This window comes from Capra hircus, chromosome 17 (assembly GCF_001704415.2).
Source record: "Capra hircus breed San Clemente chromosome 17, ASM170441v1, whole genome shotgun sequence".
Taxonomy (NCBI): domain Eukaryota; kingdom Metazoa; phylum Chordata; class Mammalia; order Artiodactyla; family Bovidae; genus Capra; species Capra hircus.
In genome coordinates, this window is record NC_030824.1 from 52623754 (window position 1) to 52647989 (window position 24236).

Consider the following 24236-nt stretch of genomic DNA (forward strand, 5'->3'; position numbering starts at 1 on the left):
TTTGCAAAGTTATATATTTATGGTTGTTTTTTAGTCGCTAAGTTGTGTCCAACTCTTTTGCAACCCCATGGACAGGAACCCAACAGACTCCCCTCTCCATGGGATTTCCCAGGCAAAAATACTGGAGTGGGTTGCCATTTCCTTTTCTTGGGGATCTTCCCCACCCGAGATGGAACCTACGGCTCTTGCATTGCAGGCAGATTCTTTACCACTGAGCCATCTGGTTATGGTTGATTTATCACAGTGATATGCAAATACATGGGGTTAGATGAATGAGCTAACCATTATCATCATCATCACCACCTCACATCTAGCCCTGGATATGTTAACTCCCTACATAGCTGCCACTCAGAGTATAACCTGTTAAATGGGATTTCTATTTGTCAAATAGTGGTGATTTATCAGAATAGACATTTTCTTGAGTTCAGGCTATCAAATTACGAACTGTGTGGTCCAACTATCAGGTGCATTTGAACTAGGATGTAACTCACATAAATGTTGAATCAGACTAGTATTCACTGAGTCTTAAATATTGTTATTTGTCATCAGCCAAAAGGAACATATTTGCCAAACTATATTGCTGGCTCATCTATTCAGTTACTCAGCTTCTGGTGGAAACTACTGTTTGTTTCAAAGAGCAGAAATTTTCTTCCCCCATGGTGAAAACAGAGTATTATTTACAGCAGAAATTTAGAGAAATATAGCAAACAATATTGCTAAAAGTACTTTCGGATATGAAGCTAGAGATTTGGAAACTCAAATGAGAAGCTAAGCTAAAATTATCACCTTGAGTTACACAATTTTTCTACTTTTTAATAGTTCAGATAGTTGAAAAACCTGTTGAGGGGGGTGTGAAGTTTGAAGGTTATCACTAAATAACAACTGTATTTTATGAATTCTAAATTAGTTCTTAGTTTTTTTTTCTTTTAAAACTAAAGTTAAAAAACTGGTCATATTTCAAAACTCAAACACTGTTTCTTATATCCAGAATTTTCTTAATGGAACTTTTAAAGAGATCACAGAATTTGAAGAAATTCTGGGATTTGACTTCAACGATCTTACTGGTGACCCAGGCAAAAGGAGAGGGCATTCAAGATAACAGCCAGAAAACCCAAGTATTGGTCCCAGATTTTTCCACAGGAAAACATCTTACTCAACTCACACCTTCCATGGCGCATTAAAGAGCAAGCCAAAACCAGCAAAATATCTGTGTAACTATGATTAAAAGATCAAAGCTACTGGAAGTATTATTTAACGACTCGATGTAAAAAATGCTACTACTGATGGAATTCAGGATCTGGAGAGAGATAATCAAAAGCAATCAAGGATAATAATTGTTCATATGATGTGAAAATCTGTAGTCATTGATAGAATGCCACTTTTAAAATAGTTTCACTGTCGATTTTTAGTGAAATGACTTCGAAGAGGTTCTATTCGGTATCCAGTCTGACCTTGCTTACTGCAGTTCTCTAGTATCCTTGCCAGATACTCTTCGGCTTCCTAAGATTTAAGGATTTCTAGTGACGGGCAGTCAGAGTATTAAGCACTTGCTTGAAGCCAGCTCCAAGGGAGTCAGTGACCTTGAATTCTTCGCTACCCCAAGGTGACCCAACACTGCATTGCATGAACTCGCTGATAAAATGAAAACACACTTTAACCTTCAGACGTTTCTTTGGCAGTGCAAATATGATCTGACTGACTACCTTTGCAGGGTCCTCTTAAAGTAACAAAGTAGATCCTGGATACCCCAGCCAGGCCCGTTTAATTGGTTAACTCTTTCACGCTTTTCAGACTCCATTAAGTTCCATCCTCTCTGTATCAGTTTACAAGTCTCCTCCGCCTCTGCTGCTCAACCAGGCACTTTGTCCACGATCAAACACAGCGCTTCTTGAACAGCCGCATTTTAGCACTTCAGGCTCAAACTCTGATTATACAGACTCGGAGAGCCTACCCAATGAATGAAAGGCCAATCTAGCAATTAGCAGTGGAGACGCGATGCTGAGGCGGTCGGAACCGCAGCCGGTCAGTTTCCCCACGCTTCCCCAGCGCCTCCAAGACAAGAAACCGAAAGGATGGGCGGGGCCTGTCGAGACCCTTCAGGCCTCCGCGGGCCTGAAGGCCTCCAGGTTTCCCAGCAAGCTCCAGGACAGAGGAGGTGGGGAAAGGAGGTCATCGCGCCTGCGCGCTAGTAGGTGTGACCCGGGTGGGAAAGCCCTCGGCGTCCGCCATTTTGGCTGCCTCTGTCGGTCTGTTCAGTTACCACGTGAACCGCCGACGGAGACCCGTTGGGGGGGGGAGGCGGCGGCAGTGTTAAGTGAGAAAGGAAAAAAAGACTACGAGGGGAAGGGGGTGTCGGGGTTGGGCGACGCGGTGACACCTGAGGCCTGGTGGCGGCGGTGGATCCGGGCAATCAAGGCTGAAGCAGCCAGGACGACGGCGGCGGCGGCGGTCGGACAAACAGGCTGACCGAGCCGGGCGGTGGCGGGAGCAGCGGGAGGAGCCGGAACGATGCCGGCCGTGAGCCTCCCGCCCAAGGAGAATGCGCTCTTCAAGCGGATCCTGGTAAGTGTGAGGCTCCGAGCAGGCAGCGAGGAGGATTTAGCCGGTACACGGGCCTGTCACCCCTAACCTCGGCCCACCGGGCACCGGGCCACCCCCGCCCGGGACCCCGCCTTCGTACTCCTGGTCAGGCCGAATGCACTCCTTCGTCCGTTCCTTGAGGTTCCCTCTTCGGCCCGCGCGCCCGAGACCACAGGTTTCCTCCTCCCTGTCCCCACGCTCCGAAGGCCGTGGTTGCGGAGTAGGCCCCTTGCTCCCAGCTTCTAGACGACCGGTCCTCATTCGTCCCGAGCGAAGGGAGGAGAGGCCTGCCTTCAGCAGGGAACCGGGCGACAGGGGCAGGAGCGGCGGCCCGGCTGGTGTGGGAACGCTGCCGGCAGGCCGGGGTGGCACCCTTGGAAGGAACAGGTGGTGCGGATGCCGCACCGCTCATTCATTGCCCAAGCGCGGCTCTCCTTCCATGGTCCGTCCCTCCCTCTTACTCTCCTCTCGGGATTCACCTGTCCCCGCCCGACTCGGGGTCACTGATTGACTTGGGAGGAGGGAAGGAAGAAAGGCCTTCAGAAGAGGAGAGGAAGCTTTCTGAACGACTACCCTGGTAGTCAGTAGGGATGCTTGCGTTTCCAGCTTCTCGGCCTCTCTCATTCCCTCTTTTCTGGAGTAGTGAAGAGACATTTATTTCTTAGTTTCCGAGCGGGAAACAGCCCCACCCCATCACCCTCCTTGGAGGTGGGGCCCACTGCGAGGGGGCGGTCCAGTAGGAAGTGAAAAGTTGAGAGCTTTTAGTTGAGAAGTTCTAGACAAGGGTTTCTTATAGACTGAAGTGTGTTAACACGAATGCAAGAAATTAACAGAGAATATAAGAACTTTTGAAATGGATCTTTTTGACGGTAGCTTAGGCTCGATAATTTCCTGCATTTCAGATATGTGCAGTTTGCGTTGTTTTTTTTGATACATTAATAAGATGATGCTTGGAGGGACTGTTTACGTTGTAGAGTGTCTTGTAGCTTAGGTGCTGTAATTAACACTCTGTAGCACGCTTTTGTTTGGCTGGGTGGGTTGCCGCTTTCATGGAGACATTTCTTTGAAAGAATTAACTACGTTTACCAAACTGCCAAACTGCAGCCTGTCGAGCTGAAATCCATGGGGTCGCAGAGTCGGACACGACTTAGAGACTGAGCAACAACAACCAAACTTAAGACTTAAAATTTGGAGTGTGTGTTACGGAAGTGCTAGTGTTTTCCTTTTGCAGTTTAAATGTATTTCGTTTGTTTGAAAAGTATAACAACTCCAAGGACCCGGGTTTTCTAGACCCGTGTTGAACTAACTTTGATTTTACAAAAACATCCATATGCCTATAGACTTAGTCATTAAGTATGGAAACACATGTAAGAAAGTCACATCCAATACGGTGTACCTCTTAGTTACCTTGAAATCCTTATGGGCAGTTTTTTGGTTTTTAGACTAATGGAGTGTATGTAGGACTGTATCACTATTTCACCAGAAGTTTGTTTTTTATATATTTTAAAGGAGTAATTGGTGTGTAGGTTCGACTGTAACATAGTTTTAGGATAGTAGTTTGTCGTTAATCTTCCTCCCCAACTCTACTTTGAAAAAATTCAAGTTGAAAAGTTGAGATGAGTACAGGGAGCCCTTGCAGATTCTGTAAACATTTAACATTTTGCCAGGTTTGCTTTTTCTCTGTCCTCACACATATACAAGAGTTGAAAGGAAATTGCTGGCCTGATCTTCATCCCTACTGCTTCAGCAAAGCATCCTCTTAGAGTAAGGATATTGTTTTGTATAACCATAATAATAATCACTCCCTAGTATTGTCTAATATCCAGTTTATGAAATTTTCCTAATTGTTAGGGCAGCACTTAAAAACCTTAGAGGTGGACTGTAGAGTTGCACATAATTTAAAAAAATAATAGATACCTTGTACTCTTTATCCACTTTCCCCACGGCTAATGCTTTGCAAAGCCATAGTTCCGTATTGTAACGTTGATACAGTCTGCCAGTCTTATTTAGATTTCTCCATTTTACTTGTACTAATTTGTGTGTATATTTAGTTCTTTGCAGTGTTGCCACACGTGTAGATTACATAACCATCATTACAGTCAACATACAGAACAGTTCCATGAGCACAAGGATCCCCCTGTTGCCCTTTTAGAACTGCACTCTCTCTTGTTCCTCCCATCTCCTCTAACCTGAGACTGGCAACTACCATTAATCTGTTCTCTGTTTTTATAATTTGGTCATTTGAAGAATGTTTACTGAAAAGAGTCATACTGTACATGACTTTTTAGGATTAGCCTTTTTTGTGTGTGTAACCAGATTCCCTTGAGATTCATCCAGATTGTTGAGTGTATCAATAGTTTGTTCTTTTTAATTGCTGAGTTGAATTCTACCATGTGGATGTACCACAGTTTGCTTTAGCATTCATAGCATAACAGTTTTTGATTAAACATCTTAAACTTTAAAAAAAATTTATTTGGTGGTGATAGTGGAGGAACTCCCTTACATTCATTGCTACAATCAAGGTGCTAAAGGGCTTGTTATAAAGTGTATGCAGAAAGAAATGTAAAAATCATTAAATGAAAGGGAATATAATATCCTTATTGTTCTCTTACATTAAAAATGAAGATATTACTAACCAAAGTATGGTTAGTATTTGCTCTTACAAAGTTGTTTCTGCTTCTTCAGTACTTGTAGTAGTTACTGCTTTTGATTTCAACTCCTCCCCCCTCCCCCTCAAAAGTTTGCCTACTCTAATACCTGTAATCAAGTGTTGCTAGGTTAGTAACTGTTAAATCCTTCTATTAGCATTCAGGTTTTCAGCTAGTGCTTTGTTAGTTGTATCCTGCTTGTTTGTAATGAAGTTGTATAAGAATGAAATCAGTTTATATTTTTTAAATATTTGAAGCACTGATTTCAAAATAATGAAGTATGTTTTTGCCTTAATTTTTCAAAAGAAACCTGGTTTACACATCGGTGTGTAAAAAAATTTCAGAATTTCTGTAGTGGATTTTCCTGGCTTGTTCTAGTCTAGTTGGTATCTGAAATTCAATTTTGTTGCATATTTGGCCCATCTTTCCCCCCCCATTTTACTCTACTGTGTTCTGAAATGCTGAGCCTTGCCATGAGTTGGTCAAAATGTCTGCAAAATATGTCTTAATTTGTCTATAGAAAGAACAGTTGATGAATTTAATGTGATATTATCTGGGAGTTTAAAGAAGAGTTATTTGTGTTTGCCAGAGGTGTTTTGTTGTTGTTGTGATTACATACCATTTTAACAGTTTGGAAAACTGAGTTATTAGCAAATGTGTGTTTGCCCACCTATGATGCTATTTGTTTATCTAAATAGTTTGAGGGGCATTACCAGATCTTTATATGACTTTCTTGGGATATAGCTTAAGCTAGGAATAATGAGATTGCTAGGGTAGAGTGAAGTCCACACCTTTTTAGATTTTAGCCCACTTGGAAAAGTAGTTGGACATACCCTCATACCTTGGAATGAAGCTAGTTTGGTGACTGTTAGTGCCTTTGCTTTATTTTCTCTTCTTTTTAGATGTTAGTGTGAACTGTAAGAAAAAAACTCTTTTAAGTTGGAAGTACTTAAAATATGTACAGCATTAATCTATTTTTGGACTATAGCCTGAATGATTTATGTTGTTAGTTAAAAGTCTAATGGATAAAATTTTTCTTTCCTAGAAAAGTGGTGAGAGAAGTTAGCATAGCATGGTGATAATATTTGCAATTTATTGGAAACTTACTCTTTGTATTACACAGTGGAACTTCCTGTGATAATAGAAATGTTCTATATCTGTTCTGTCTATTATCGTAGCCATTAACCATTTGTGGCTGTTGTACACTTGAAATATGGCTAGTGTGATTGAGGAACTGAATTATTAATTTTAATTAATTTAAATTCACATAGCCACAGTGGACAGTGTACTTGTAGAATCCTTCTCTAGTCTCAAAGCATCTCAAGATAGGGACATGTTTATTAAGGAACGCACTGAGATTAAGGTTAACAGCTAGTGTAAGGAATGAAACTTTTTTTAGGACACTTATACCACACCCACCTAGTTCTTTATTAGTTAAAAGGAGTTTTAATAATTGTTGGTGGCTATACATGTTGTGGGTACCTAAAATATTGTAGGTAAATTATTTCATTTTAGTTATTGCTTTTGGAAAAAGTGCTGTTTCTACAGTTAATGATATGTAGGTTGGATTGAGTTGCACATAAACTAAATTAAAATTAGTAATTGTTAACAAGGAGATTTCCATATGCACATGGGAAGGTCAACTGACTTTAATTTCTGTGTGACAATAATAGTTTTGCAACTGAGTGTGGATAGTAACCTTGAAACTGGCTTTAATATACTTTTGCCTGTACTGTATATGTTTAGAATATAATGAAAACAAAAAAGTTTTAGCTGCTCTGAAGTCCCCTTTTGTATACAGTAGGTAATCAAACGTTTGAACTAGAATGAATTTGTTTAAAGGTGAATTAGGAAACAAAATGCAGTTTTGCTATAATGTAAAATAGCTATATTCTTAATAAACACTATATTCTTATAGGGTACAACATACTTTTAAAGTTTTTTGTTTTTTTTTAATGCTTTTAATAAAAAGTCTAAAAAATCTTATGAGAAGAAAAACTGATAATGTTGCGAATTTACTAATTTGTTTTCTTTTAACTTTCTATCGTAAATTCTTACTGGAATGGGTGTAGGGTGAACAAACACATGTCTTTATGTGAATTGACAAAGTATATATATTTTTAAATGCTTTATTGTGTTAGAAACATGAAATATTTAAGAAATGATGCTTTTGGGTTAAGAGAGTTGGTTACAGTATTTATTTGTGCAGGTATTTTGGGAATAGTGTATTCAGGTTAAAAAAAACCCGAATGACTACGTTTTAGTTTTTGATTGTAATAGACAACACTATATGTGTAGAAAAGCAGACAAAAGCTAATAGGAACCTGAATTTAATGTTCGATTCTGTGAGTATTTCAAAGCCTTGCAGTCTTGAACCTTTACTGGGGATTATACAAACTAAGTTATTTGATGATAAAGAGTTGCCATTCCAACTGTTAACTTTGAAGACTGGTTAAAAGCAGTTTCCACAGAGGCAGACATGGTGCTCTGTTTGATTGATGGACAGGAGAGCTATTGGCCAACTGGCTTTAACAGAAGGGATCTCTTTGTTTAGTGTGCATTCTTATTTCCTTTAATATTTCTGCTTCTGATAATGCATTTCTTAGAAAGCATTGATTCAAATTTATTTTCTTTGCTCATAAAAGTGCTTTTGGACATAGAAAGCTAAGTTATAGAAGGGATCATGCACAGAGGCTGTTTGTTCAGAATTTTGTCCCCCAGATACCTGCATGGTTCATTTCTTCTCTTATTCCTTTTATTGATAGAATTCTGCTCAGATATTCTCTGAATGTTGTATTGCGGCCTTCCTTGACCAAAAGCCCTCTTCAACTCATCTCTGTATTTTCTTCCTTGCTGTATTTTTCTCCTTATCATTATTTGGCGTATCAATACAAGTAATTTATCACGTCTTCTATAATTAAGATGTAGGTTTTATGAGAATAGGGACTTTGTTAATCAGTACATATTTTTGCATGAAGTGAGCATGAAGACAGTGACTACAGGGCAAGAGAGAGAAATCTTTATCTTTGGATTTTGTGCTTGCGTAAAGGTTTTTGGAGAAGGGAGTTAACCTGGGCCTTGGCATTGTAGAATACAGTATTACATGAGGTAATTGTAGGATATCAGGCAGAACCTGTATTACTTGGTAAAGCCTTGGAAGTTGTATTTATGAATGAATCATAGTATTAGGTTTGTTTACCTGGCCTTTCTCCCATCACAAAAGCATAAGAGAACATTTTTATTGTTTCTTTTTTGGTTACGTTAGCATTGGAGGAAAAATGGTACCTGGATTAAATGAGGATGTTTATCATGTGGACCCTGTTGGGTGAGTCATCTGTAGTTTCATAAAGCTCTAAAACTGATTCTGATAAAGTCAGGGACCAGTGTATATGATATTATCAGACAGGAATATAAAATGTTAGAAGGGAGAACATTAGTAATTTAGAGTTGCTTTGTAGGTGGTTTTCAGAAAACTTAAAAATCAAATTGAATTCTTGGAATTTGAGGAAGGCTTGCTGGCAAGCTGGTGTGGCAGAGCAAGCCATTTAATCAGTGAGCCTAGCCAACTGTCAGCATGCACATCTAAATGTTAATACAACTCTGCTCTCTGTTAGTAAGCAATAGCCCTACTGAAAAGAGAAGAACTTAAGATTTTCAGTGAAAAATGATCTCAGAAATAATGCCAGTTGTTGGTGTTGATGGTAAGAAGAACAAGTGGAGATTCAAAAGTGATGGTTTTTAGTGTATATAGTAGAATATGGAGGGAAGGAAAACCTTATTCTTGACTTCTGGGAATTTACCTGGAACGTCAGCAGTAAATTTACATTTAAGCTGTTTTAAGATGCAGGCTGTACAAACTTGTATTACAGTTGTAACTTAAAAAACAAAGCAAAACTAGTTTGATGTGTTGTATGTGATTTCCCCGCCCCGCCCCGCCGTGGGTAAGGTATGAATTGTATTTTCATTACTTAATTTGAAACTAAAATTTTTCCATTATTATGGAATTAATCAATTATAGATTAATAAAAGCAATCTTTTTGGCTATTTAAAAGTAAAATGTAAATTGAAATATAGAAATAAATGATGGTGATGTTAGTTTTTTGTTACCTTATATGCTGTATTCCACTGAGATTTTCTAAGTAAAATAATATGAACACATTTTCACTTGAGATCCTTTGAAATTTCACCTAAAACCTCTTGGGACAATTACAATCTTGTTTGAAGCTGGTGATAATTTTAATCTTAAAGATTTTTTTTTTAATACAGGAGATAGTTGAACATTTCTGTGTGTAATCTGTAAGAGGTGTTTTATCTGATAGCGTGTGAAAGGAGAATTGAAAGTTTGCTTTTAAGAATACAGACCTAGGGGGAAAAAAGTCCCTGGAGTTGGTTGTTTACTTCCATACATGGTGGTGGTTCTGATTTAAGAAAAAAAATTTTCTCCTATGTTAATGGGTTTCAGTTAATATGGTATCCTGTTTTTCACCTTTGGTTATCAGTGCTCTGGAACTAAGTCAGAATCTTTAAGAAAGGGAAAATGTAGTAACCTGGCATTTATTGCTCATCTATTCTGAGTTAGGTTCTTTGCTAGGCTTCCCCCCAACCCCATATTAACTGATCTAAACCTTGGTTTACTCTTTTGAGGAAATTGTAATAAGTGTAAACAATACTTATGGTTGCGTTGTTTAAAGTATATTTCTAATTGCTTTATATACAGTCACTTGTGCTATATCAGGACATAAGTTCTTGAAAGTCAGTGTATTATGCAATTGCTGACTAAAATCAGGTAATAACCCACAGAGCTTGTGGGAAAAATAGAGTTGGGCCACAACAATTAAAAACTTCATTGAAAACAAATTAGAAACCAAGGTAAGAACCTAATAAAACTGAGAGCACAGTTTTACATATGTAAAATGGCTAACAAATACGTCAATACTGTAATACAAATACTGCCTTTTGGAAGTTTACTTGTAGAAGTGGGTGTCAAGTATTGCAGCTAGTGAATTACTGTGAAGTGATGGAAGGAAAGTTACCTTAAATCTCAGAGAAAGTTGTAACACCAGGGGTGGGTGGGATGTGACTTGTAGCCCAGGAGATGAACTGAGGGCGCTTAGATGTCTGAGGTGTGTGTCAGTGCTGAGCGTGCCTATTCGGCTCATTTCAGCTGAGTGCAGTTTTCTGATTCACCTAGTATTTCTGGTAGACAAGTCCTACAGAAGCAAACTTCAAATTCAGTGTGCTCAAAATGCCCCGAAGTATCAATTGTGTTGGAGCAAATACGTGTTTTCAAAACTAGTATTCTACTGGAAGTGGCCGAACGTGAGCTTAGAGATCACACAGCCTGGGTCTGAGTAGCTCTTCCTTCATTCACTCTGCTGTTTGTCATTTACTAAACCAGAACTTCTTGCATCTAGTACCTGAGACAGTGTCACATTTGTTGCCAGCTTAGTTGCCACTGCCATTAAATAGACTCAAACTTCTTCATACATTTTCTTTGTTTGAAGAAGCTTTGTACCCAGAATATCAAAAGTTTCAGGCTAATTCCTTCAAAAGATTTTTGAAAAGGGGTGGCTAAGTAACACTTTTAAAGCAGGAAATAAAATATTACATGTTTCTTCAGTTTGTATTTTAAGATGATGAGTTTTAATCCTGACTGCTTTATCTTTTATGCTTTTAAGCCTTAGTTTGTAAATTTGAGTAAAAAGAGAAAAACAGTATTTTTCTGTCCTACTTTACTGGTCAGGTAGTGAGATATGTATAAAAGTCCTTGGTAAGTGCTAAAGCGTCAGTCAGTCAGTCAGTTCAGTCGCTCAGTCGTGTCCGACTCTTTGCGACCCCATGAATCGCAGAACGCCAGGCCTCCCTGTCCATCACCAACTCCTGAAGTTCACTCAACTCACGTCCATCGAGTCTGTGATGCCATCCAGCCATCTCATCCTCGGTCATCCCCTTCTCCTCCTGCCCCCAATCCCTCCCAGCATCAGAGTCTTTCCCAATGAGTCAACTCTTCACATGAGGTGGCCAAAGTATTGGAGCTTCAGCTTCAGCATCATTCCTTCCAAAGAAATGCCAGGGCTGATCTCCTTTAGGATGGACTGGTTGGATCTCCTTGCAGTCCAAGGGACTCTCAAGAGTCTTCTCCAACAGTTCAAAATCATCAGTTCTTCAGCGCTCAGCTTTCTTCATAGTCCAACTCTCACATCCATACATGACTACTGCATAGCTTTGACAAGATGGACCTTTGTGGGCAAAGTAATGTCTCTGCTTTTGAATATACTGTCTAGGTTGGTCATAACTTTTCTTCCAGGGAGTAAGCGTCTTTCAATTTCATGGCTGCAGTCACCATCTACAGTGATTTTGGAGCCCCCCCCAAAATAAAGTCTGACACTTTCCACTGTTTCTCCATCTATTTCCCATGAAGTGATGGGACCAGTTGCCATGATCTTCGTTTTCTGAATGTTGAGCTTTAAGCCAACTTTTTCACTCTCCACTTTCACTTTCATCAAGAATGTGTTAGTAAATGTATAATATAGGTATAGTCTGTTAAAGATGTTACCTTTTCCACTGAATTTCAGACCTTATCTTGGTTTTATGTTACTTATTTTGTAATTTTTAAAAATATTTTTATTTTGTTTTGTATACTTTTTGGTATCTAAGGAGGTTTATATTTTTGTTTTAGTGAGTTGCTTTTATATTTATACTTTAAAAAATTCCTGGGAATTCCCTGGCAGTCCAGCTGACTCTGGACTCCAGTCCTTGGCAGTCCAGCTGACTCTGGACTCCAGTCCTTGGCAGTTCAGAGTCGACTCTTTTACCCTCTGGGCCCAGGTTTGATCCCTCAAGCTGCAGATGTGGCCAAAAAAAATAAAATTCTTTTAGTTCTCTTTTTTCTTATTTAGAGGTGTGGAGGGGAGGGAATTTTATGCTGTGTTTATTAATGTGTGAATGAACTTACTCTACTCAATTTTTTTTCTAGTCTCTTTTCCTTTGACTTTATTACTTTGTGAGAATATGCCATTTTATGTATATTCTACTCATCAATACCTTTGTTTTAGATTTAATTCTATAAATAGAGTTAATGTTAATTTTCCTGAAGTTTTATTGTCTCTTGGTTGGATGAAACTTACTGTCTGGTAGAGATTCCTCAGCCGCGCTTGTGGAAACCTTTTAAGGGCTTAGATGTTAAAAGTGCGTTCCTACAGTCTTGATGTTTGAAGGATAGCTTGACTCACATATTCTTAGATTTCTTAAAAATGATTGCCCTGCCATTGTCTTGTTTGTATGTTGCTAATGCCAAGCTGGTTTTCTTTTCTTTGTTGATGATGTGGTCTTTTTTGAAGATGTGAGTTTTTCTTTATCTGTAAAATTGAATTATTTTACTTAGTTATGTCTCTGTGTTGACTATTCTAGATAAATTTTCCCTGGTATGTGTTTTCAGTTTGTAGATTGATGTTTTCTTTGAGTCAGTAATTATAGTTTTGAATATTAGTTCAAATATTAGTTCAACTGTTTCATTCTTCAGTGACCTTTGCTTATTGGATCTTTGCATCTCTTTTATATTGTTTCCTTCAATTCTTTTATATCGTATGTCTTATAACTTAGTCTTCATTTCTGAGATGGTTTTGTGGTTTTGTTTTTTTTTTTCTATTTTAAATTCACTTTGTTCCTGTTATTTAAACTTTTTGTTCACTCTATTTAGAGTATTTGATTTGAGATGTTCTTTTATGTCTGCATCTGTTTTTTTAGTTATTTCTTATTTGTGATGGAGTGTTATATCTTTCCTCAGTTTTATTGCTATAGTTTTCGGTATGTTTTCATCTGCCCAAATTTTTCACTTTCAAAAATCCTGTGTAAGTAATTTGGTATGGATGCTGAGTTCTTTTTTTCTCTTGTTATTTGTGATGGGTTTTACTGTACCAGCAATACAGACAGTTTTATTTTGGGGTGAGGTTGGGTGGTTTCTTCAGTCTCTTAGTTCAGGAATACCATCTTTGTTGCTACAGTCAAATGCAGTTTTTAAAGTAAGTCCCCTCGGGACTTGCCTGTTGGTCCAGTGGTAAAGAACTTGCCCTCCAGGGGCTTGGGTTGATACCTGATTGGCGAACGAAGATCCCACATGCCACAGGGCAACTAAACCCATTTGCCACAACTAAAGAAACCCATGTGCTGCAATGAAGACCAACCACAGCCTAAATAACAGAATCTATCAAACTATTAAAAACATAAATAAAAATGAACTAAACCCCCCCCCACCCCCACCCCTTGTTCTGTGCTGACTTAGCGGGCCTGTGTCTTCAGTGCTGCCCCACCATCCGGCTTACAAGGGACAGTTCCTCCTCTCAAGGTGGCTCCTGCTCCAAAGCTGAGCCCTACTAAAACTGTCACCTTTGGTCCTACAGACTTGTTGAGCTTCTACATTCTGACTCCCCGGTAGTCATTGCCCTCATCCATCATGTCTGTCAGTACTTCTTTGGACTTCTTACTTGGGTGAACCTGGGTGAATCCTAGTTAATATAACCCATATCAGTGGCTACTAGGGCCCTGCTATATCCTTCTTTTGGACATCTCCTTTTGAAACTTGGAGCTCTGGTCCTGAATGTTTATACACTTATATGTAAGTTAGCTTTTAGTTGTCTCATCTTCTTATAATGCTCTGAGTGATTTTATTTGCTTTCTTCCTTGGCCTGTATGTTTTTTATGAGGACTTCTGTAATGTTTAGAAATTAGGGGCCAGTCATTATCCTGTAAATAATTCATTTCTGTTTTTATGTGTTATGCTGGAAAATAATAGTGTTTGCTTTAAAATAATTTATAATTTACATTTATATAATCGAGTAATTGCTTGTACGTCTCTTTCTGTGTCCCCATGACCACTCCATTGTTTTCCTTAAGCTCGTTGGGATTATTTATCATTGAAATAATTAAATTTTATTAAATAGCTATGGTTTTTTCAATAGTTGTGTATGGATGTGAGAGTTGGACTGTAAAGAAGTCTGAGTGCTGATTGATGCTTTTGAACTGTGGTGCTGGAGAAGACTCTTGAGAGTCCCTTGGACTGCAAGATCAAACCAGTGAATCCTAAAGGAATCAACCCTGAATACTGATTGGAAGGACTAATGCTGAAGGTGAAGCTCCAATGCTTTTGGCCATCTGATGTGAAGAGCCGACTCACTGAAAAAGATCCTGATGCTGGGAAAAAGTGAGGGCAAGGGGAGAAGGAGGCAACAGAGGATGAGACGGTTGGATGGCATCATTGACACAATGGACATGAGTTTGAGCAAGCTCCAGGAGATACTGAAGGACAGGGAAACCTGGTGTGCTCCAGTTCTTGTGATTGCGAAGAGTCAGACACAACTTAGCAACTGAACAATTAAATAGCTAGCTCTTAATCATATGTATGTACCTGGAGTTAGTACTGAATTTTGTCCTGTCCCTAAACACTCACATTCATAGCAGAGTTCTGCTCATATTAAGCAGGAATTCTAAAATTTCGTTCAATTTTCTTTTCTCAAGTGACATAATTTAATGCTGATGGGGAAAAAAAGATAGGTAAAGGAAGTCTGGCATGTTTCACAGTGCATTAACAGGATTATGGTATCTAGTGAGCAGGTGATGATGGTCACATTCAATTCTGCTGCTAGTAAGACCTTATCTGTACGTTTAATTTCTAGACCCAAAACTTGGAGTGATGCAGACCAATGATGACTATCTAATGCTGACACACTACAAAAATACTGGTGTAAAGTTCTTCAGTTCAGTTCAGTTCAGCCACTCAGTCGTGTCTGACTCTTTGTGACCGCATGAATCGCAGCACGCCAGGCCTCCCTGTCCATCACCAACTCCCGGAGTTCACTCAGACTCACTTCCATCTAGTCCGTGATGCCATCCAGCCATCTTATCCTCTGTCATCCCTTCTCCTCCTGCCCCCAATCCCTCCCAGCATCAGAGCCTTTTCCAATGAGTCAACTCTTCACATGAGGTGGCCAAAGTACTGGAGTTTCAGCTTTAGCATCATTCATTCCAAAGAAATCCCAGGGCTGATCTTCCAAATGGACTGGTTGAATCTCCTTGCAGTCCAAGGGACTCTCAAGAGTCTTCTCCAATACCACAGTTCAAAAGCATCAATTCTTTGGCACTCAACCTTCTTCACAGTCCAACTCTCACATCCATACATGACCACTGGAAAAACCATAGCCTTGACTAGACGGACCTTAGTCGGCAAAGTAACGTCTCTGCTTTTTAATATGCTATCTAGGTTGGTCATAACTTTCCTTCCAAGAAGTAAGCGTCTTTTAATTTCATGGCTGCAGTCACTATCTGCAGTGATTTTGGAGCCCAAAAAATTGAAGTCTGCCACCGTTTCCATTGTTTCCCCATCTATTTCCCATGACGTGATGGGACCGGATGCCATGATCTTCGTTTTTATAGACCTTTTAATTCTGTTCTGAGACTGTGTACTTGTTACTTTGGATTTTTGAAATTCTGTTTTGTGAAATACTGATGGAGTTTTTAAAAGTGTTTTTTTTTTTTTAATTAAGCTACCCCATTTAAATTAAGTTTAAAAATTTTTGTACTCGTTTTAATAAAATATACAAGTTTGGGAACAATATTGTATCCACCTCAGAGAGTGGCACAAAATGTCAAAGGACTTAAAACTTTCATGTGAGAAACAGTGAAAAGAACAAAGATGTTTAGCTTGAGTGAGAGAAAACTGAACTCTTAAGAGCTAGAATCAGCAAACAGAAATTAGAGGGATATAGAGTTTGGCTCAATACAACTAAAAACATTTCAGTAGAGTGAGCTGGTACCAACAAGAGTTCTGTGACCACTTGTATTAGATGACATTTATTATAGAAGTAGGACAAGATTATTTTGTAAAATAGTATAAAACCAGGAGGGGAAAAAATCATCCTTAAGTTTGTTTTCATGATTGTAATAGTTTGACAGAAACTGTAGGATATGAAAAGTAGCATATTGTCTGTGAATGGAAGCTCCAACTAAAAGAATTAAAGGAAAGGGAGAATAAAGGCAGTTTTTCAGAGATTAAAAACATTAAAAAAAATTAAAGTATACTTCCCTACAGTGAGTCTGCCTGCAGGTTCGATTCCTATGTTGGGAAGATCCCCTGAGGAGGGAATGGCAACCCACTCCAGCACTCTTGTCTGGAGAATTTCATGGACAGAGGAGCCTGGCAGGCTACAGTTCATGGGGTCACAAAGAGTTGGACATGACTGAGTGACTTTTACCTACAGTGAAATGCACAGAATTTTAAGTGTATTGTTCTATTAGTTGTCTTGAGCATACTTTTTTTTGTTTTAGTTTTGACAGAACACAAACCATTACAGCCTGAATGCCCCTTTTAAGATGTGTTGATAGAACATTAACGTCACCTCAGAATAGAGACCTTGTTCCTCTTGATTGTGTATTTTAATTCAGTTTCTGCTTTCACGTTTCTCTGTAATCAAGCTTTGTTGGGTCTAAGTATTTATTGTAAGCTAGAACTGATATTGTACTTTATATAAACATTTTATTGAGGGCTTACTCAGATTCTTTATATACATTTGTATTTCTCACCTTAACCCTGCAAGGTTGTTAATGTCCACATTTGCAGGTGACACAGTTGAAGCGCTAATGAATTTAATTAAGCCAGTGATACAGAACTGTTAAGTGCTAAGAATTGAACTCTAGACTGTAGAGCAGTGTTGCCCAATATAATTTTTTGTGGTGGAAATGTTCTGTATCTGAATTACTACTACGTTAGCCATTAGTCACGTGTGGCTATTTGAACACCTGAGATGTGGTTAGCGTAGCTGAGGAGCTTTGCTGAAAATTTTAAAATTTTATTTAACACTAACTAATTAAGATGTTAACTAGCCATAGCTCTTGAGCATATAGACTGCACGTGCCCTTTCTCCATACTTCTCTGCTCTACGAAAGCAGGATTACTGGCCCTGCAAGGTGCCAGCCAGGCTGTTATTAAGTTAATAAACAAATGTTCCCTGAATCACTTTTAGCATATCTAAGGTTTGTTTTCTTTTTAAGTTTTTAATTGTGAAAATTTCAAGCATACGAAAACAATGATTCTGTGCATTCTTTTTCATCTGTGACCCCTACCCCCTGGATCATTTTGTCAAATCCCAGGCATCGTTTCAAAATGGCTGACTTTTAAAGCTAAATTTTTCTTTTATCATTTAGCTTGATTTGAGGCTGCATTCCTTTTAATCAGTTTTGAAAAAAATTGCACTGAAGAAAACAATGAAAAGATATGTTTAATACTAAAGAAGATTAATGTTAACATTATGTAATGCTTCCCTTGTGGCTCAACTGGTAAAGAATCAGCCTGACATGCAGGAGACCTGGGTTCAATCCCAGGGGAGGGAAGAGCCCATGGAGAAAGAAAAGGCTACCCACTCCAGTATTCTGGACTGGAGAATTCCATGGTTTGTACAGTCCATGGGGTCGCAATGAGTCAGACACAACCGAGTGACTTGCACTATGTAATGTTAATGTCAAATCTAAATGGCATATATTATATATTTGTGTTACATATAATCTTGTCTTCTATTTTAAATCACCTAAATCATTATTTTCTATTAACATAAATAGCCATAGATTCTTTTACTTGCCATGTCACATTCACACATCTTCAGTCAGTTCAGTTCAGTTGCTCAGTAGTGTCTGACTCTTTGCGACCCCATGAACTACAGCATGCCAGGCCTTTCTGTCCCTCACCAATTCCCGAAGTTTACCCAAACTCATGTCCATCGAGTTGGTGATGCCATCCAGCCATCTCATCCTCTGTCGTCCCCTTCTCCTGCCCCCAATCCCTCCCAGCATCAGGGTCTTTTCCAGTGAGTCAACTCTTTGCATGATGTGGCCAAAGTATTGGAGTTTCAGCTTTAGCATCAGTCCTTCCAATGAACACCCAGGACGGAGCTCCTTTAGGATGGACTGGTTGGATCTCCTTGCAGTCCAAGGGACTCTCAAGAGTCTTCTCCAACACCACAGTTCAAAAGCATCAATTCTTTGGCAGGGAACCTTTTTTTCCTGTAACAAGGGTTTGGAGAAAAAGGATGAACTTCTGTCACCAATAGGTCTGGACTTTTCACAGCTTATTGAACTATTTTATGTATATAAGTAGCCAGCTGTTGTAGAGATTTCTTACCCTCCATATTCTTATTAGCAAAATTAGAAATAAGTTTTTACAAGGGTCAGTGAAATAATTTTCTTGTTGTTCAGTTGCTTAGTCATATCCGGCTCTTTGCGACCCCTTGGACTGTAGCACGCCAGGCTTCCCTATCCTTCACCATCTTCCGAAGCTTGCTCAAATTCATGTCCATCGAGTCAGTGATGCCATCCAACCATCTCATCCTCTGTCGTCCCCTTCTCCTCCTGCCTTCAGTCTTTCCCAGCATCAGAGTCTTTTCCAGTGAGTTGGCCCTTCACATCAGGTGGCCAGAGTATTGGACATTCAGCTTCAGTCCTTCCAATGAATATTCAGGACTGATTTCTTTTAGGATTTGACTGGTTTGATCTCTTTGCAGTCCAAGGGACTCTCAAGAGTCTTCTTAAACACCATAGTTCAAAAGCATCATTTCTTCAGCGCTCAGCCTTCTTTATGCTCCAACTCTCACATCCATACATGACTATTAGAAAACCATAGCTTTGACTGTATGGACCTTTGCCAGCAATGTAATGTCTCTGCATTTTAATATGCTGTCTAGGTTTGTTATAGCTCTTCTTCCAAGAAGCAAGCGTCTTTTAATCTCATGGCTGCAGTCACCGCAGTGATTTTGGAGCCCAAGAAAATAAAGTCTGTCAGTTTCTATTGTATTCCTGTTTATTTGCCATGAAGTGATGGGACTGGATGCCATGGCCATAGTTTTTTGAATGTTGAGCCAGCTTTTTCACTCTCCTCTTTCAACCTTCATCAAGAAGCTCTTTAGTTCCTCTTTATTTTCTGCCATAAGGGTGATATCATCTTCATATCTGAGGTTATTCATATTTCTCCCAGCAATCTTGATTCCAGCTTGAACTTCATCCAGCCTGGCATTTTGCATGATGTACTCTGCATATAAGTTAAATATACAACCTTGATGTACTCCTTTCCCAGCCTTGACATACTTTCCATATTATGACAAAAAAATCCTAAAGTTGTGACTTTCAGATGCTATGATCTGTTGGTATCAGTGCCTCAGTTGAGCCAAGGTGCTGATGGACAGTGCCAGAACACCTAGAGGGTTCCCTTCTGGGCAGGTTCTGCTCTTCCCTGGTGGCTCAGTGCAGTGCAGGAGACCGCCTGCAATCCAAGAGAAGCAGGTTTGGATCCCTGGGTTGGGAAGATCCCCTGGAGAAAGGCAGGGCAACCCACTCTCTGTATTCTAATCATTCCACGGACAGAGGAACCTGGTGGGCTGTAGTCCAGGGGTCGCAAGAGTTGAACACAACTGAGCGGCTAAATCAACCAGTTTTTAAAATTCTTTTCTGTTATCCAGATTAGATACAGTTTTTTTTTACATCTGTTTTTCCTGTACAATGATTCTTTCCAGTTATCTCCATTCTAGTGTTGGGTCTATACAGTGAGTTCTATCCTCATCTCCTCTAAGATGTTGCAGAGGGTTCACTAGTTAACTTCTTCCAACATTTTCATAATAGCTACTTTAAAGTATTGAATAGAGGTCTCTGTATTTGTGGGTTGTTTTTTCTTCTATGCAAGTTGAGATTTTCCTGTTTTTTCGATTGCCACATAATCTTGGATTTTATCCTGGATGTTCTGAATATTAGTATCAGACTTTGGGTCTTGTTTTAAAGGCTTTGGAGAATGTTAATTTTGTTTTAGCAAATCTGGTTAGATTCAGGCTGTAAGCCCCAACTATTTCTATGGACTGTAGTTCTTACATCAGTTCAGGTTTTAAAATCTTTGTAGTTCTGTTGGCTCTGTCCTGCTTTATGTGCCATCCAGTAGCTGCTCTGAGGCCTGCATGATCTATCTATGGGTTCAGTTCTCAAAGTCTTGTGTGTTGTGATCAGATCCATGCATGTTTATGAACCCTGGAATTCATAAACATCTTTATGAGATTGCTTTCCCCAGTTCCACCTGCTTTGTGATGTTTCTGATATTTTGTTTCCTTGGCTCCTTGTCTCACCTTCTGACTAGAAAGCTGAGGTTCTCCTTATTTTGCTCTGCTGCATACTTCTGTGATCATGCCCATATTTGGCTAGAAGCTTATCAATTTTATTGATCTTCTCAGAGGACCAGAATTTGGTTTCACTGGTTTCCTTTTTGTTTTTTCCTGTTTCATTCATTCTGTTCTTTTTACTTTTGTTTTTTCTGCTTACTTTGAGTTTAATTTGCTCTTATGTTTCTAATTTCTTAAGGTAGAAGCTGAGATGATACTTGGAGATCTTTTAGATTACAGGTTTTTTTCCTGACCGCTTTCATAATTTTCTCTTTTGTCCTTAATTTTTAGCATTAGGATTGTGATGTGCCTCTTTTTATTTTTTTGCTTGCTTTTTGTTTTGTTTTGCTCTTTTCTTTCTTTTTTTTTTTTTTTAGTTCATCCTGCTTGGAGTTTGTTGAGATTCTTGGATTTGTGGGTTTAGAGTTTTTGTCAAATTTGCAGTTTTTGATATTTTTCCCACTTTAGTTTTTCTGTCCTCTTCTCTGACTCCTGTTACATGTATGTGTTAGACCATTAGACCGCTTGATATTGTGCCACAGGTAGGAGTTCTGTGTTCTGTCTCTCATTTTCCTCTTTCGTCTTCCATTCTGGATTGGTTCTTTTCAGGTTCACGCAGCCACTTACGTTCTCTGTCATGGTTTTGTTCACTGCACCAGTTTCAGGTTCACTGCAGTGTTTAATATTTTAAGCCCATATCGTTAACTTTTCATTTTCGATGCTATATTTTTCTATTGTACAATTTCTATTCCTTAATAATTCCATTTTTCTATTGAGATTTCCTGTTTGTTTTCTGATTATGTTCATGGTTTTCCTTTCAATCTTTTAATAATACATAACAGAAACTTTTTAAAGTCTGCCTGCAACTTCTGCCATTATTTCTGAATCTTGTTTCTGTTGATTGTTTTTTTTTTTTTCTGTAGGTCAGAGTCACAATTTCCTGTTTCTTCACTTTTCTAATGATTCCTCTTTTTTCATAATGTATATTATGGATGCTAGGGTATTAAGTGTCTGGATCTTGTTCTTTTGTAATAAAGTTTTGTTTTGGCAAGTGGTTAATTAGCTTGTGCATCAGCTTGTTCTTATTTTTAAGTTTTAATAAAAATGAGTCTAGATTATCCTTATTCCTAAGGTTTTGAGTATTTAATGAAGCCTAACTGTTTGGCACTCAAATGTCTCCCAGCCATATATAAGCAGCAATAGCTGTTTAGCTCATGGAGGCCTGGCGTGCTGTGATTTATGGGGTTGCAAAGAGTCGGACACGACTGAGTGACTGAATTGAACTGAACCTGGTAGTTCTTCTTTGCCAGCTTGAGTAGAAATCTGCAGTATACCTGACCAATTTAATATTTGCCCAAGACTCTTGCGCAGATTTCTAAAACTTCATATCTGTACAGTTCTTCTTGATGATACCTTGCTCTATAAATTTCATCTTTTCAGGCAGTTTCTAATTCTGATACCTACTTAGATCAGGAAGACTGCCATGTTTTGTTTTTGTTCTTCCTCTCTATTCTACAGTCTGGAAAATTCCTCTGGGGGGAAAAAAAAAGGTTTTCTTGAGATTTACCTTGTTTCCCTTCAGAAAGTGCACAATCCTGTGTTGGCCCTTGTCCAGTGGCTGAAAATAGTTATTTATTTACTTAACTAGTTTCATGCTTGGCAGGAGCATCAACTGTATCAGTTATTCCTATACATTTAGAAGCAGGAGTCTCAGCGTATGTTGTCAACATTTAGCACATGGGATTTGAACAGTTCATTCTGCTTTAATTATGTCCTGTTTAGCTTTACTGTTTCTGTAGCAGTGTTGATATTTTAAATTTTAGTTGCTAATGAAAACTTAACAGTCTATAATGTTCTAATATTTTGATACTATTATGTTTAATTTTGAATTAATATGAGGCAGGTGAAGAATAGAATAATATGGCATTCATTGCATGCTAAGGGAGACCCTTATTCATAATTCTAAAATTTCAGGAACTCTCCATATACAAGAATTTCAGAGACAGAATTGTGGACATGTATTTTTATTTAGTTTGATGATTTTACTGTGAAGACTTAATATGTCTGCCCACTATGTCATTTTACAAAGCTTGTTGTAAATGAACTGATGTGAAATCTTTGCTCACAATATACTGTGTAGTATTTCTATCTCTTTTTCCCTAAATAAATTTTCTAAAAAATTTAATTTAAGTCTACAAGTTTGGTTAAAACAATATTAAGAACCTTATGATGAAAAAAAAAGAAAGAATCTTATTGTGGTAAATTTATTTCCATGGTTCTGTAGAATGAACTTTAGTGATAGTGTTACATGGGAGTTGCAAAAACAAGCAAATTGCTATTTTTTTATTCATTTACATCTTTTAAATGGTTCAGAAAAGGACACCTTATGATTATATCTTCTAAATATATTTTAAGACTGCTTTTATAAGATTGGATTTTGATTAGACACTTATATTAAAACTGAATTATGCATATATCTGGCCTTATGTTTGGAGGAAAGACATTGTTGAGTGAAATACGTTGTACTCTTTCCTATTTTTCTTGTAAACCCTGTATGCCATTAGAGTTTATCCTTGGGCAAATGAAGAATTTTTTAGGAATTTTTCTGGGATAAGGTAAGTTGAATGTCTGTTGTTACTTTTTCCAGTAAACTACTACTCTCATTTGTAATGAGTGACCTGTTGTAGGAGAAGTGCTTTTTAGAAAAAAAAAAAAAAATAGATTGAAGTCTGTTTCCTTAAATGCACACGAAGGGTATGCCATCTTTAATTACTTTTATAGGTCACATTGACAAGATAATTGGGTTAGTGGCATTGAGTATAATTTCAATATAGAAGACTACCAAATTTCATTAATGGGAACATAATCATTAGGAACTGAAACATAATTACTGTTCTGAAGTGTGATAAAATGAAAAGCTAAGTACTGTACCATCTCATATTCAAATAGAGTTTGGTTTTTGATTTTCATTTGGCAGATTCAGTTATTGGGGGGAATTTTCTAGTTGGTTAATTGTTTTATGTGTGTGCTTTTTTGTCACTTTATTTTTGGCATTTTTATTGCCTATTTGGCTTCCCTGGTGGCTCAGTCGGCCTGCAGTGCAGGAGACACAGGTTCAGTCTCTGGGTCTGAAAGATCCCCTGGATCTTCCAGTATGGCTACCCACTCCAGTATTCTGACCTGGGAAATCCCATGGACAGAGGAGCCCGGCAGGCTACAGACCATAGGGTCACACAGAATTGGACACGACCAAACTGACTTAGCCCGCAGGTACGCATGCACTCATGCACGCACTGAGTAAGCAAAGAAGCAAAAGGTGAGGCAAAGTTGAATTTGTCGATTGGAAGGTCTGTTAGAAGATGACAGCTCTGGGCTTTAATAATACTTAATAAAATTTCTGTATGTGGTGCAGAGAGCTCTCAACCAGGACTGACTCGGAGAGGGCCTCAACTGTTAAGCCCTCCAACAGTTCTCTAGGTATTTTGCCCCTGACTTGGTTTGTAATTTCTGGCAACAGATGCACGAAGGAGCCCGTGCAGATTTTGGGATGTCTTTTTCCTGAACAGTTGTGTTGTTTTCAGTGCTCTGTCTTGCAGACCTCAGCCTCCCTGAGCTTCAGTCTTCGTCTCCTCGTCTCCATGGACTGTGGTGTGCCCTGAGACCCTTCTTCCTGTGCTGTGATCTGTAGAGCAGTGACGTTACCCAGTGTATCGTGTCCCTCCCCCGCCTCCGCGGTTCACAGCCCGTGCTGCCTGTTGTTCAGTGTCTGACAACAGTTAGCTTATACATTTTGTCTCATTTTGTTGTTTAAGATAAAAGGACACATTTC

At 38.7% G+C, this 24236-nt stretch overlaps 1 protein-coding gene across 2 annotated transcripts in view; it reads left to right on the forward strand.

Moving 5' to 3' along the window:
• The window catches only part of NAA15 (N(alpha)-acetyltransferase 15, NatA auxiliary subunit), a 70991-nt gene continuing 48954 nt past the window's right edge, over positions 2200-24236 (forward strand). The window contains exon 1 of one of the 2 annotated variants that reach the window (XM_018061551.1): positions 2200-2562. In XM_018061551.1, the coding sequence (XP_017917040.1) occupies positions 2509-2562 (54 nt within the window). In that variant the 5' untranslated portion in view covers positions 2200-2508. The remainder of the gene's footprint in view (positions 2563-24236) is intronic. The other variant, XM_018061552.1, reaches the window with a different exon arrangement.